Source organism: Opisthocomus hoazin, chromosome 2 (genome assembly GCF_030867145.1).
Source record: "Opisthocomus hoazin isolate bOpiHoa1 chromosome 2, bOpiHoa1.hap1, whole genome shotgun sequence".
Taxonomy (NCBI): Eukaryota; Metazoa; Chordata; class Aves; order Opisthocomiformes; family Opisthocomidae; genus Opisthocomus; species Opisthocomus hoazin.
In genome coordinates, this window is record NC_134415.1 from 104,777,061 (window position 1) to 104,793,276 (window position 16,216).

The 16,216-nt window shown below is 41.7% G+C and overlaps 1 protein-coding gene across 1 annotated transcript; it reads left to right on the top strand.

Annotated features, from left to right (window-relative positions):
* On the top strand, positions 1-15,562 carry KLHL31 (kelch like family member 31). The gene is made up of 3 exons (XM_009942332.2): positions 1-179; positions 2,566-3,769; positions 5,650-15,562. Exons 2-3 carry the CDS (start codon positions 2,598-2,600, stop codon positions 6,380-6,382), a joined length of 1,905 nt encoding a protein of 634 aa, XP_009940634.1. The 5' UTR covers positions 1-179; positions 2,566-2,597; the 3' UTR covers positions 6,383-15,562.
* Positions 15,563-16,216: the final 654 nt, after the last annotated feature.

Sequence of the window (16,216 nt, forward strand, 5' to 3'; positions counted from 1 at the left end):
GGCTCCGGTCTCTTTTGCTCGCTGTAACAGCGAAGTGTCACACTGGAAACCACAAGCTGGGACTTAACAAGTGGCCTCCAATCTTTCTCCCTTTCTTTTTATCTTCTCATTTTCCAAGGAGGAGGCATTTTCACTGACAGCTTCTTGGACGGCTCTGGGACACCATTTTTCTGAGGAGGGTAAGGGGCTTTTAACTCCTCACTTTGATAGTGTTTAGAAGAGAAGATTTTAAGCTGTGGGGGGAGGCTGGTGGGTTGAATGCATTGTTCGGGGACCCCGAGTGTCCTTTGCCATGAGTTGTTCTTAAGCTAAAAGAAATTAGGTGAAAGCAAACAGCTACAGAAAACCAAATCATCCAGGGTTTTCAATGTTCAGTCACTTGGCTTTACTATAGAAATGTTTGATTTATTTTGCTGGTTTTGCATGTCCTGTCACTTATGTGCTTATACACTAAACTAGGTGGGGACATTTCTGCTGATGAAAAAGTGTTTTTCAGGAAAAAACTTGGAGAGTGAACATTTTTTAACAGAGGCCTTAAAATGTCACATGTTTAAATGAGCTCTGCAATGATGCAGCGAGGCAATAAACATGAAGTGCTGCGTGTATTAAAATTTTTAAGTTACGGGTCTCTGAAAATATTTGGAACTACAAATATGACTGCCAAAAGAATATGCCCTTGCCAGCTTCGAAGTTGTGGCTCTTAATATGCAAAGCTAGAACTATGTGGGTAGCACACAAAGCCACCCAAAAGTTTTGTTTTGCGTTTACTTTATGCCAGCTCATACACACAGCGTTTGCAGCATCACAGTTCTTCTGCAACAAAAGTTGTGTTAAACAACCAAGCACACTAACACACCAGCTATACCTTCGACTGAACCTGTCTTAAAATGGCAAGCTGCTGGGAGGTTGCTATTTTGGGAGGTGACTCTGATAGGTCCCAACAGATGCGGCTGCTGGAATGCAGCCGGAGCGGGGGAGCCGGGCGGCAGCTGACCCCCGCGCTGGCACACTGACATTTCGGGGATGGCAGCTCGCGTCAGCGCGGGCTGACACTGACGCTTGGGGCACACATGGCCTTCTCCCCTCGCCTGCTCAGCACACGGTCGTCACCCCACCGCAGCAGCAGAAAGAATCCTGGTGCTCGCAGGCAGCAACCATTCCTTTCTATAATTAAAGGACTGCTTTGTTACATGCTGCGTGCTTAAAGCAAAGCTGGTGTGCCGAGATTTTAGGTTGAAATACTGCTCGAGTTCTTTATTAAATTACCTAAAATAATCCACTCATTTGTTTTATCGTTAGGTAGCATTTCTTCATGAATGAGCGCAAGGATGGCAAAGAAAATTAGCCAGTGTCAATTTTTTTGAAATCAATGGATATATTGAAGATAAATGCTCTGTCTGAATGCTGATTTCAGCACTTCTCTTTTAAGTGCGTTATTGCAAATCACTGCTTTCCTTCAAAGTGTATTTGCATATATATATATTTATTTGAAATAGTTCCTTAGAAAATTGCTTAGGGGCTGTCTCAGATTGCATTTGACAAAACTTGGCTCTTCCTTTCAGCAAGAGCTGGAACTTACCTAGAGCTGATAGGTACAATTCCTACATCTGTTCTAGCATAGCTGTATGGGAGTAATGATTACCTTCACACATCAAGAACTTCTTTAAAATAACACGTCCTGCTAGAGTTGCAGGACTTTTTTTTTCAAATAAAATTTAGACATCTTATCTTCTCCCTAAATATCCGCAAAATCCTATAAGTAGGTTTCTAAGTTGGTTTCTGAGTTTCAAATTACTGATACTGAAATGCAAGTACAGTGTGCTACGAGTAGAAGGTTTGTGTGAATCTGATGTGGTAGATAGAATATTGTCAGTTTAGAAAATCAAAAGTTACAACAACCTGGAAGCAATTTGGAGCAGCTCTTAAATCTAAAATCAACATGACGTCATACTAAAATTCACTTCTCTTTATGTCATATTTTGCTTTTTTTCTTTAAGAATTTCTCCTACTCTTAGTATTTCCTGCTCAAATTCTGAACCCAACTGTCAGTCTGTGCTAGCCCTGGAGTAATGATGAACAAATTTGGGGGCCCATATCTTTCCTATGCTTCAGATTTATGAATTCAGATCTAAAGCCTGGCTAATTTAAATGTATATTTATAAAATTTTACACTCTAGCTAACTCATTTACTATTCTAAAGCCTGGCTAATTTAAATGTATATTTATAAAATTTTACACTCTAGCTAACTCATTTACTATTTAGGAATGTAATTTAGCTCTTTGAATGTGGTGACAACAGGGGAATGTTATTTTTATGATCTTGTTACTAAAAAAAAAGGAATTACCTCTACTACTTCTTTACAATTTGAGTATCCATTGTTATTAATAACAAGCCACACTACAATCTAGGACAGTGTAATCATTTTTAGGAAGATAGATTATCCTGTCTATTTTGCTTTTGTGGTATTTATATGTATTAACAAAGATTAGATTTGTTGCATAAGCACTCTGCTCTTAAATTTCACAACTGCAGTGTAGCTCTAAATGCTGTAATTTTATTTTTAGCAAGCTCTTGGCTGTAATATTTCATTGCTGTCATGGCCCCTAAGAAGAAGAATGTGAAGAAGAACAAAGCAGATATCAATGAAATGACTATCATCGTGGAAGATGGTCCCCTCAGTAAACTAAATGGCTTGAATGGACTCTTGGAAGGAGGAAATGGTTTCAGCTGCATTTCATCTGAAGTTTCCGACCCATCATATAGCCCAAATCTCTTGGAAGGTCTAAGCAAAATGAGACAAGAAAATTTTCTTTGTGACTTGACTGTCAGTACCAAAACCAAATCCTTCAGTGTTCATAAGGTGGTAATGGCTTCAAGCAGTGACTACTTCCACAACATCTTAAAGAAAGATCCATCAACTCAAAGAGTAGACCTCAATGACGTATCCCCATTGGGTCTAGCTACTGTTATCACTTATGCTTACACTGGAAAACTTACTCTCTCACTTTACACAATAGGTAGTATTATTTCCACAGCAATTTATCTACAGATTCACACCCTTGTAAAGATGTGCTGTGATTTTCTAATCCAAGAAATCAGTGTTGAGAATTGTATGTACATTGCCAATATTGCAGAAACGTATGGACTGAAAACAACCAAGGAAGCAGCACACAAGTTTATTAGAGACAACTTCATTGAATTTTCAGAAACAGATCAGTTCTTAAAACTTACTTTTGATCAGATTAATGAACTTCTTGCAGATGATGACTTGCAGTTGCCTTCTGAAATTGTCGCATTCCAGATTGCAATAAAATGGCTGGAATTTGACCAAAAAAGAGTAAAGTTTGCTGCTGATCTCTTAGGTAACATCCGTTTCGGTACAATCTCAGCTCAAGACCTTGTCAATTATGTTCAAACTGTGCCGAGAATGATGCAAGATGCAGACTGCCATAAGCTCCTGGTAGACGCCATGAACTATCACTTGCTTCCCTACCACCAGAACACACTGCAGTCCAGAAGAACGAGGATCCGTGGAGGCTTCAGAGTCTTAGTCACTATAGGGGGACGGCCTGCTCTAACAGAAAAGTCCCTTAGCAGAGACATCTTATACAGAGATCCTGAAAACGGATGGAAGAAGCTGAGTGAAATGCCTGCTAAAAGCTTTAATCAGTGTGTGACGGTGATGGATGGATTTCTCTATGTGGCCGGTGGGGAAGACCAGAATGATGCCAGGAACCAAGCCAAGCATGCAGTCAGCAATTTCTGCAGGTAACTGGTTATTTATTTCGAAGGGATGGAGAGATTGATTCCATGCGCTGCAGGTAGATAGACCAAGTTGGTTTGTGATGTGCAGTGTGAACCACTCAGATAAATAGAAGGGGGACAGGGTTGGAGAGGTGTGGATGCTATTGTATATTAAAGTTTGAATGGACTGAAATATGCAGCTGAAGTTACACAAAAACTTCACCATGGTTACACATGCGCAGTGAGAAGTGAGGAAAACCAAGAAAACTTGCTCCAAGTTGAGGAAATAAATAGGAACATAAATAGGAAGTCCTGGGATGTTCTAAGGTACCGTTAAAATGCACCGAATCAGACAAGGTGAGACTTTTTAAGTTTCAAGAGCTACTGATGCCTCACAGACAGTTCTGAAAAACACCTTTTAGGTATTATAATCTTGACTTTCTGTGCACCATCCACCTGATTTTCAGCAGCTTTTATACTTCATTTCATATCCTTTAGCTTTTTTGTTTATCGAGTATTTTGAAACAGTGTCGCCATCTTTTGAAGGCGATGTTTCTCTTCTGCAATGTACTCTCCAAATCATACCTCACTTCTGAAATATTACAGTTCCTACCTATAGTCATCCAAGGACTGCACTGGTGATAGCCAAGTCAGAAGGCTAACATGCCGCAGTCAAATGGGTGGTACTTGGTTTTTAAATAGTTCAGCCTGAAAGCTGACAGCACACAACAGCTTGAAGCAAAGGCTGGAGGTAAGACAACTCAGCTTTGTATCTGCTAACAGACTGTGGATGTGCAATGGCAATACACAGCCACAGTCCTACCAGTGCTTCCTTTCCTGCTCCCAGGAGGAAAATTCAGGTAACTTCTCCTGAAGACACCAACCAATATGCAGAGTTAATGAATAAGGAACCTCCTCTAGATCATTTTTATTGTGTAATGTACTTTGTCAGAAAAAACTCTCACATAAAGGAGATTATGCTGTTCCTCTCCTGACCTTCTGCTTTTAACCTGTGCCTCATGTTCTCACAAGGAGCTGGGTGCTCGGTGCGCACCTTGGTGGTGCGGAGGAGGTGGGGGAACCCTCGTGGTCCACGGCTGAATGGGTTCTGCTCCCCGTTCTGCCATTAACCTCGAGCATGGCAAGTCACAGCAGTATGTCTGTGGACTTGCTTTCAGAGCTGCAGGCGACAATGCAGTGTGACAGCTAACACTCATTATTTACTTTCCCATTGTCTTTTTCCTTGTGCGATTCTCTACTCACCTCAGCGTGCAACAGGAGAAATGTGTGGGCCCACTAATGTACTTCACTCACCTCCTTCAGGAGTCATAATTTGCTATTTCATATTTCAAAATTGCTCATTGAAGTGGCAAGGACAGAGAATGTTATTTCAGATGATTATGGTGTTAGGAAGCAAAGATGTTCTTTCCACGTAATTCTTACTCTATATGAGTGGCAGGGAAAGAAGACTAATCATTTAGAAAGTACTAAAAGGATGGAAGTATAAATCACCGCCTAACATTTTTTAAAACCCTTTGAGTAAATTTTGACATCTAAATTGCAAAAAATCTTCTAAAATTTCTATTGCATGTTGAAAGTATCTCTTTCCAATATTCTGATGAGGTGATTATACAAAATCAAATTACAGAAAAGAGTCAGATTTACTTTATTGAAATAATACCAGGTTTGAATGATTCAAAGACTTTTTTTCTTGAATCAAAAACGAAATTTCTTTGGAAATTTAACCAGGAATACGGTTTCATTCCGCTGACTTCTAATGGGCTAAATAAATAACTAAAATTTTAGCAGCTCCGCAGGTGCAGCAGTAGTGGGACAGAGCCAGGACTGCAGAATTTAGCAGAGCAGCGTGTGAGACAGTCACCCTCTGTTTTTAATGCTTTCAGATACGACCCTCGTTTCAACACCTGGATTCACCTGGCAAACATGAATCAGCGGCGCACCCACTTCAGCCTGAATGTGTTCAACGGGCTCCTCTTCGCCGTGGGCGGTCGGAACCCTGAGGGTTGCCTCTCCTCGGTGGAGTGCTACGTGCCTGCCACTAATCAGTGGCAGATGAAGGCGTCCTTGGAGGTGCCCAGGTGCTGCCACGCCAGCGCGGTGGTGGACGGCCGGATCCTGGTCACGGGAGGTTACATTAATAACGCTTACTCTCGCTCGGTGTGCATGTACGACCCCAGCAAAGATAGCTGGCAGGATAAGTCCAGCCTCAGCACCCCGAGGGGGTGGCACTGCGCGGTGTCCCTTCTGGAGAGGGTCTACGTCATGGGGGGGTCTCAGCTGGGGGGGAGAGCGGAGAGGGTCGACGTTCTCCCCGTGGAGTGTTACAGTCCTTACACGGGGCAATGGAGTTACGTCGCGCCCCTTCAAACCGGGGTCAGCACGGCTGGCGCCTCCACCCTTAACGGGAAAATTTACTTAGTGGGTGGCTGGAATGAAATAGAGAAAAAATACAAGAAGTGCATTCAGTGCTATAACCCGGATCTCAATGAATGGGCAGAGGAAGACGAGCTGCCTGAGGCCACTGTGGGCGTATCCTGCTGTACCATATCCATGCCCAACACCAAGACGAGGGAGTCCAGGGCCAGCTCAGTCTCTTCTGTCCCAGTCAGTATTTAAATACAGGGCTAATCAGCAAGAATGAAAAATGTTTACCAGCACAGCAGTATAATTAACCCTTTAAGTAGCATTTTTGTACTTATATGGAAAAAAAAAATCACTGGCTTTGCAATAGTTCTAACACTGCAAACTGGCCAGTTTTCATGATCTTTAATACAGCCGGCGTGAAACAGCATATTAGGGATAAGATGAATTTTCTTAGCAGGAAGAAAGAGTTAACCCATGACTGCAGAATTTCATTCTTTTCCTGACTTTGCCACTGACTTACTGTACTATCTGTGGCAAATCATTTAATTTCTTTGTGCCTTGGTTTCCTTACCTGTAAAATAGATAAACTTGCTTCAGAAGATTGTTGTGAGGCTTTTTTAATACTGAGTTTTAAATACTTTCAGAACCCTAAATGAAAGTCAATTATTTCTAGTAATAAATCTCAACATATATCAGAAATGTGCCATGTCATCATAAAATTGCTCAGTTTTGTTCTTTGCTAAGCATTTTTTATTTTGACAAATAAAAAAAAAAAACAAAACCAAGAAATATGACATATAGCATGTGCATACTTTCCTTTTGGGGCAGTGGTATTTGCAGAAAATTTCTCAAAACATTTTCTCCTTCAGAAGTTAGAAAGAGATAGCTATCTTCTGTCATGAAGCCTTTTGATTCTCATATCTAATGCTGTGACATGGCTTTCAAGACCTGAATCCACAAAATACCTTAGTTCCTGTAAGCATTGTGGGCCAGCCCTAGGGGCTACCTTGGGTACCAGCTTGGTCTCCTGAGCTACATGTGTACACCAAGGAGCAAACCACCGCCCCGTCCTCCTCCTCACAGCAGGGAGACTCTCCTGTCACTCCAAGTGGGAGGCATGAATGCCCGTCAGTGTGTCTCCTCTTGTTCCTACTCTTCCAATCTGTGTAGGAATGTGCCTCCAGGTTATCTTCTCATCCGAGAAGGTCTTCACCAGTGCAAGGAGCTAACAGGGGCAAAACCTGGAGAGTGAGTTCATGCCAGGAGGCACCGATGGCTAATGGTGTCCAAGAGTAGTGAAGATATGCAGAGTGTCCCTCCTACTCAGTATTATTCTGACAAATTCCCAGTGGAGTGAGGAACAAAGACAGAATAAAGACTGCAAGATCTGCCTTTAAGAGTAGGGTGTATCTGTGGAAAATAGTGAATGATGGGAAAACTGGATGAAATCGAAGAGACTTTCCTTAATAGTAACAAAGAGATACCTTAACACCTTTCTTACCAAGTGTAGGCACAGCATCACCCAGACTAACCTTTTACTGGGCATACCATTATGTGACTCCTTTTGAAGCCTTCGTTACTGCCCTATTTATTTTTTGAGGAGCTTTTATTCACGTTTTTCCAAAGGCTAGACTAATGCTGTGAAGTTTTCCCAGTGAGTAGAGTGAAGTCTTTGCTCAACTCAGATTACCTTCCAAGAACTTTTCTTCCTAATTTCAGGATGCAGTGGGGGAATTAAGCACAAAACCTGATCACATTCCTTTAGCCAAAGGGTTATGCAGTCTGTAATGTCCCCTGAGAATTTGATACCAAAGGCCTGCTCTCAGCACAGAATGTCCACATGCTTCTGTTGGAGAAGGAAAGAAGCGATACAAAGAACTAAAATGATTTAATATAACCAAGAGGATAGAAGTTCACTGCCTTAATGCATGCATAGAGGCTTCACATGCAGTTTCCTCAGATTAGCATTGACACCTTCAGGCTCCAGTGCCAAGGAGAAGGCATCCTCTTAGCAATATTTACAAGGCAGCCAAATTTTAATCTCATTTGCAAAAGGGGAACACTATAAAATTGTCTGCAAGTGCAGATATTGTTGAAGCAAGCATTTTAAGGACTCATACTCTTCTCTTTGTAGCTTTGTTGCAGCTACATATTGAGCATCAGCATGAACGTGACACAGTATTAAAGATGAAGTGATTTGCTCTGCCAGTCGGGGTTAAACTCCATGATGCTTGGTCCTGTTTTCCAGTTCTAACTTAGAGTTCATGTCTGCATCCTGACAACAGAGTTTAAATTCTCAAATTCTATTTTTGAGTGCTGCGTGTTATTAGAATATACTGAATTGCAATGACTTTTGGTCAGAGTAGCACTGTCATATAGTTTTGATTAATTTAATTAGCGTACAGTTATCCTTAATCCTTTTTAATGCAGATGAATAATTCAAATCCAGAGTCACAGAACAAACCATGGAATTGTGTAACAGAGTAAGATTACTTTGTTTTAAATACGAAAATGCTGTTCTTGCCCAATCCAGTCACCAGAAGCTTCTTGTAGATGAGAGCAAAATTTCTCTTTCCCCAAGCTCATGACCATGTGTTCCATACAAAAGTATTTTGGAAGCTGTTCAAAAAATCCATCCGCTCCAATATTTTTTTTGTGAAATTTTAATACTATTAAAGTTGCTTATCCATCCAGTCCAAAGAAGATACACATACACATATCCAATTATAACTGTATACATTTTCCAGTTATTTAGGGTTTCTAAGGTACCCATAAGGTGGCATTTAAGAATTGAAGAAGCAATCATTTTGGCCTCAGACAGACATTGGCTGAAATTCCGTCATATACAAGTGTCTCTTTTCCCCTTTAGGAAAAGAGTTCCCAAATGATGTAAGTAGTCAGGTGTTGCTGCACACTTTCCTCTTTTGTGAGCCAACACTTTTATACACCAGCAACCATCTTCTGTTTTCGAGTAGAAACGTATTTGTGAATGATGGGCTAAGTGCAATGAAACTACTCTCTTACTACTTAAAGGGTTAAAAATTTTGGGGGCCAAATCCTTTTCATCTTACTCACAAAAAAGTTCCATTGACTTCACTGGGACTGCTGAATAAGATGTACAGGATTTTGAACTCTTGGCCAAATTCTGGCAGAGCGGTAGACATAGATGCCTGCCAAAACTGTCATACCCAGAAGGACGACTGCTCCTCCACTGCCCTTGGCCACGACAAGTCCGTAACGATGTGTCCGAGGACAGGATCCAAGCAGCACTGGCCACGTGGTCCTTCCATAGCACAAATTAGGTATGTACTTCAGGCCAAAAATCTTATGTATATTAACAAACGGTACTGTTATCAGCATAGCACTTCAGTGTGGCTTTATATTCTTTTCTCTACACATCTGTTTAGGCTTCAGCTGCACATTGAGCCAGGATTTGGTCCTCGCTATGTGATAGTATCAGCTGGACTTCATATTGTTTTGATCATACCAATGTACTGAGCTATTTGTGGCATTTTTATGTATGATCTTGTTTTGTTAGAACTGTGAAAAATGGTTTGAATGTTGTGTTTTATGGGATGGTGTTCTTTCATTGGCCGGTACCTTATTTTCAGTCTCCAGATGTTTAATAACAATATCTCAGTTGAACTTGAAATATTGTATATTACAAAAAGAAATTTTAAAATGCAGTTTAGAAAGTACTGTATATGGTGATATTAAGTAGAGCAGAGGGTTTCCAACTGTATGAGATGCAGATTGTTAACACACTACAGGGATCTTATTTAATGATATATACTGGTAGTAAAAAAAAAAAACCCACCTGTTATCTGTTGTCTTCAAATTCCTTATGCCCATGCATTTTATAGTCGACAGCATCTGTGCTTCCAAGGAATTCAAATCTGAAAATAAGCTTTCTTCAGTGAAACAGCTTAATAATGTTTTGTTTTCTTGTTTATTCATGGTGTAGGTGCATGGGAGAGTGTGTTACAAGGTTGTGAAGGAGGAACTTGCTGTTGGAAAATTATGCTGAAAGGAAATTTTCTGTGCTTGGTTCTTAACCAAGATGAGATCACAATCATTTAATCTCTTCCTGAAGTTAACCCACGAGATCATCTGTGGATCGGTCAAGAGTTCAGTGAGCTTGAGTGCCAGCTTCTAGCTGGTCAGAGAGGGAAGCAGAGAAAATTAGCATCAACCAAAGCTGTGAGGTGTTGAAAAGTTTGTGCTGAGACTTTGAAATGGCAGTTCTTGCAAGAGGCAGTAAAGGATGAATGAAATGAGTGAATAAGACCATGCTTTATATTGTCCTGAAACCTAGATTAGTTGATCCTACAGTGTTAACTCTTTCCAAATCCATGCTGGGTTTAGGAGGAGTTTGTCACTGGTAACAGCTGGGTTTGGTAATTCTAGTTGCAAACCCAAAAGTCAGACAAATAATTGAATGAGTGTGTGTTCCTTCTTGAATTCAGTGGGACTTCTCCCATATACAGTTATGTGCTTCTGTCTGGAAAATAAAAAGACAAGAACTAAATTCATGGGTAATGTCCAATGAAAGCCAACAGGGAGGTATTAGGCTGTTCCTCAGTAGCACCATTCAGCGACCCACTTACCAGGCAGGCACATGACATTTTTTATAGTCTAGATTTCCGTCTAAGGATTCTTTCCTTTGGGATGGCTGCTCAGTGAAGTCCTCTGTATGCTCCAAGGGGTTTTCTGCAACACACAGGATGGGAGATGCAAGTGGCTCCATACAGTGGAAAGGGGAAGATGGAGCCCCTTAGGACAGCCAGGAGACGAAGATTTTGTTCACATTTCTCAATGATGTTTGCGAAATAAGTGCTGGAAGGAAGTACCCCTTCAACACATACCTTTCAATAAGCAGCCTTTCTCTATGTTACCTAACTGAGGTGGCCCAACCTTTGTTACGAAAAGCAAGGCTCATGTTTCAATTGCCTGTAAATTGAATTCTCCGTTGAACTGAATTTTCAATACATTTAAACCTGGTTTATCCAAGCTGGGAGATCTTTTTCAAATTCTGAACCTACCTGCTTGGAGGAGGCAGTGGAAGCCAATAGTCTTACTAAAGTCTCCCAAACCTTGTGCAATGAATCTTCTCATCCTTTTGTTAAAGACCTACTTTGTAAAAGTAATCAAAAACATTATAATGCACAGATTTGTACTTTGACTCCTCCATGCAAGAGGAGGATCTCTTGTCCCTTTTATTTTCTCTTTTCTTGTCCATAACTGAGTGACTCACGGGGCACCAAAGAAGATGCACGATGCAAACAGTACAGAAAAGCTCATCTGTGAATCTAATCCAAAAAGTCTCATCACTGGTGGCCACAATAAAGAAAAGGACACATTCTGCAATGCCTGTTGGAATAAAATGGGTAAAAAATTAGTTGCTGGTGCTCATTTGCAAGTGTGGCACTGCTCAGAGCTTTGCTCCCAGGAGTTCCCTAAAGAATAAAGGAAAATACATGCAATTCTATATAGCTTGTGTGAGAGATTATGTTAATATCAGATGAGTTTTGCCATGCAAAAGGCTAGTATGAATTCATTGTTGTCTCAAATAAAATTAAATTTTCAGTAAAAATATAGGCAATTAGTAAACCTATGAGGAATACATAGCTGATTGCTGTTGGTAAGAATGGGAACACACATATTTAGATGCACTGGATGTTACTCTGGTTGCTGCCTTGGCAGTTTTGTTGTCAACAAGAAAAGTTAAAAATACAACTTATTTGTGTAAAGCGTTTCCCTGGCTTGTAAGTGTTAGACATACTGCTTATACAGATAGGTTTTCTAATTATACACTTTAAGGATAGACTGTGATAACACAAGGGAACATATTTCAACAGAAAAAATCTGTAGTGTAATGTGCGAATGTTACTACTTAAAAATTAAAATTTGTAGTGCAGCAGTTGTCTTTAAGAGGAATAACAGCATGTTGGTATTTTTCATTGTATGCTTTAAATAAAGCTGTCGACACAAGCGCAAACAAATTATTCGTATTGGAAAATCAGTTGGAAACCACGAGACTCTTTCTGACAAACGCCTGGTTGCAGTTGAAATATGCTTTGTTTTCTGAGCCCCGGGCTGATCCTTGCTTTCATATCAGCTAACGGAAATGTTTGTTACACCCGGGCTGTCAAACCACCCGCACAAGGAGGTACGCAGTGTGACACTGGAGCCACTTTTATCTTTTTCATTTTATTACAAGGACAACAGCTTGCTTTTTAACAATGAATTTCACAGCAATTTGTCGTAATCAAAATGCCTGACAAGAAACGATCATAGATCAGATGTCTGATTAGCAACTGAACATGTTTTCATTTGGATTGTGTGAGTAACATTATCGTAAATAAACACATCTAAATTTCAAGGGAAAAACATTAGTCCGAATGCTGAAGACCAACTACATTGTGCCGCGGATGAGAGGTTCTGAAGTGCCAAAAAGCGTTCCCCGTGTTTTGACACCAAGGGCTTGGTTCAAAGCATGATTTGGCGTTCAGCAGGTGTCACGACCTGAAGGGTCACCCAGCCTGTCGGTGTGCAGAGATCACGACCGTGAGTTCCTAGGATTCTGTAACACACAAGGACACGGAGGCTGAACTTCTCTACTTTGTTACTGAACTGTCCTCTGAACTTCTCTCCTTTTGTTACTGATTACCACAAATACCATAAAAATCACCACTAGCAAGGAAACAAACACAAAAATCACCACTAGCAAATATACCTATCGTTAATGAAGCAGGCTCATGGTCCAAGGCTGGCAGGCCTTTGTCAGTATGTTTCAGCAGATGATGTCTTCTGTTTGGTAATTTTCCCCTTCTAACCAGGCTGCCTTTATGGCTGCTGACAGCCAGGTGAGCCAAGGCAGCCGGGTGATCCTGCTGGCCATGAATCCAGACCCACGCACATCCAGAACAGCAGTTGGGCTCTGTGGGGTCCCTCAAAAGCTGCTACATGCCTATGGGCTTGCTCACCTATGCTTCAAGGCTGGAGGTCAGGACTCAGTTGTCTACATGCGCAGATGCCCCAGGTACTACCGGGCATCTCAGATGGCACTGGGTGTCAATCTTTGGGCCACCAAGACAAGCCTGGAGGAGGGGATTTATTTGCCCCTCTAGACTCTGTCTGGCAGTCCAGAAGTTCTCGGCTGTCCTGTTGGTATGGTAGTATGTCCACTAGTTCTGGCTGCCTCAGGCACCTACAGGTCCAAAATGCACTGATGCCATTGTCCAAGAAGGTCTGCTAAATGTAAAATCACTGTGTGATTATAACTTACTGTAAATACCCTATATAAGCAAATTTTTACCAAAATTTACATTGCTGTTCCCGCCTTCCTTCTTAAATGCTGGTAGAAAGCTACTCAGATGCTAAACATAAGCATAATTTTCATCAGGGACAAATCTAATTCAAAGTGATGATGTCTGAATCTGGTCCAGGACGGTAGGATCGAGTGTTGTTACCACCTGCTGACTACGGTGTCCATTTCTGGGCTGCCCAGTACAAGATAGATACAAAGCTACTGGAGAGAGTCCAATAGAACGGCCATGCAGATGGTAAAGGGCCTGGAGCATCTCTATGTGAGGAAAGGCTAGGAGAGCTGGCACTGTTCAGCCTGGAGAAGAGAAGACTCGGGAGAATCTCATCAGTCTGTATAAACACCTGAAGGGAGGGTGCAAAGAGGACAGAGCCAGGCTCTTCTCAGTGGTGCCCAGTGACGGGACCAGTGGCAATGGCCAGAAACCAAAACACCAAAGGTTCTCTCTGAACATCAGGAAACCCTTTTTCACTGTGACGGTGCCTGAGCACTAGTACAGGTTGCCCAGGGTGGTTGTGGAGTCTCCATCCTTGGAGATATTCAAAAGCCAGGACATGGTCCTGGGCAGCCGGCTCTAGGTGGCCCTGTTTGAGAAAGGGGTTTGGACCAGATGACTTCCAGATGTCCCTTCCGTACTCAACCAATCTGTGATTCTGTGATAGCTGGTTGGTAACTTACCAGTGTAAAGACAGTGGTGAAAACCGTTCTTGGGGAACAAACGTATCTCTAGAGCCTGCAGCCTATATTTCACCCGGTTAGAGGTGGGACTCAGAAATCAAAAGATTTAGACAACGTAGGTGCAGAACTTCTGCCCAGCAAGCATGAAGTGTTGAGATATATCAGCAATCATTTCCCAACAATCCTCATACTCTGGACTTGAATCTTTAATTGTCTCAGATGTCTCCTTTCATGGGAATAATGCTGTTGCTAGAAAAAAGGACAGCGTTGCTTTGCTTGGCATAAAGAGATTTCTTTGTATGGAGGCATAAACTGTAGAAAGAGACTTAGCTGAAAATATGTTTTTCACTTACTCTGACCAAAGTTTTACGATTTGTAAGGAAACAGCCAAGACCACAGCAGTATGAGAGGGATTGCAACCTGCTCTTGTCGTGCAGAAAGGGCAGAGCAAGCCTCTCCTTTGGTCTCCTGCCAAGGCTAGTAGCACATGAGTCCTGACTTCACAGAGGGAGTAAAGCCGATGTGGGATTGCTATGGCCTTGCCACAAAAAGGCTGTTGCTGGGAGATAAAGGAGAGCAAATAAAAAATTCAGGGATGATTTTGAGGAAGCAAAAGGGTTGATTTTGCTTCAAAATTCAGAGATGATTTTGAAGAGTCAAGACACAAATCTGTGTGGCAAAAACTGTGAAAAAGACAGAACTTACAACTAGACTATGCTATTAAAAAAAAAAAAAGATTTTAAGCAATCTTGACAAATGCATTATTTGCCAGCATCATTACAGTAAAAAGCATAGATTAAAGTAAAAATTAACTGGATATTTTACTTCTTGTAATATTTGCCTTGTTACTTAAAAGTGTGAGAAAACTTATTTTTCTGTATTGCAGATGCATTTCAGAGCTTATTATGTCATCACTTTCCTTAAAAACAGTTAAATAACATGAGTGAAATATTCACAAAGCAAAAACCGGTTTTCCCTAAATTATCCGTAAGTTAGCTGTAGGTCTTGCACAGATTTAGGATGTCCATCATGCCCACTTAAACCCAGTATGTAGAGGCCTGTAAATTGGTGTGTTTCTTCTTTTTGTGAAATACTTAAAAGGTAAATGTTACCCAAGCCTACGGCAATGCGTTCTTTTTTCATTTGAAGGACACCATGTATTCCTTCAGTGGAACCCCCATGTAGCGACACGAGAATGGCTGTTAAGATCAGTAGGGTCAGAACCATGCTGAAGTCAATTAGAAACAGCCAAATCGAACAGACTGCTTTTATTTTGTGTTATTTAGGTATGGGGTGATTCTGAGCCAAACAAGGAATTTGTTGGAAGTTACTTATTTAAACACAGAGAGACATTCAGAATAAAAGTCTTGCAGTCTGCAACTTGTGTTCTTGTCAAATAAACCGGCCACAGAACAAACCACGACTTCTCATTTGTGTTCAACGATGCCATCTTTTAACAACGGTGCACGTGCTTGTATTGGGAACATCTTGGATAAGGGAGTGCTCCACAGAGCTACTCAGACAACCACGAATGCTCTGCTGCTTTCCTCGACACAGCAAAGTTTGTCTTTCTCAGCCTAGGTTACTGTCAGCTGGGCGCTTAAATGTCTTGCCTTTAGTCAAAGATACACTGCTTACCCAGTAAATCGAATTCAGACTTAAACTGGGCGCCTGATCCTCCCACGTTCCCAGCGGAGCATCCCTTGGGCAGGATCTTCTCGGCAGGGCTCTGCTCTGCTGAGCTGTTTTGGGAAGGAGACGCTGGAGGGCACCAGAAGGACGGAGCTGGGAGCCCCCCAAGTGGGCAGCCGGAGGTGAAGGAGGGTCTCACTTGGCGAGGACAGCCGGAGGAAGAGGGTAAGGGTCTCCCTCAGCAAGGACACGGTGCCACGCTGCTGCCCTGGAGAAGCATGTCCCAGTGGAAAGCTCACGGCAGCGAGTGGGAATCCGGAGGGAAAGCCATAAACCTCTTCTTTCAGCCAGCAGTGCTGGTGGCCGAGGGGAAGGGGGGAAAGGAGAGGAAGAACATCAAAGGCAGTAGTCACATCATGTAAAAAAGTATATTTCAACAGTGGCCTGAC

Excerpts from the sequence above, each read along its gene's own strand:
- KLHL31 (XM_009942332.2), top strand. The coding sequence starts at position 2,598 with ATGGCCCCTAAGAAGAAGAATGTGAAGAAGAACAAAGCAGATATCAAT. Across the intron at positions 3,770-5,649 it reads GCAGTCAGCAATTTCTGCAG|ATACGACCCTCGTTTCAACA; the intron begins GTAACTGGTTAT and ends TAATGCTTTCAG.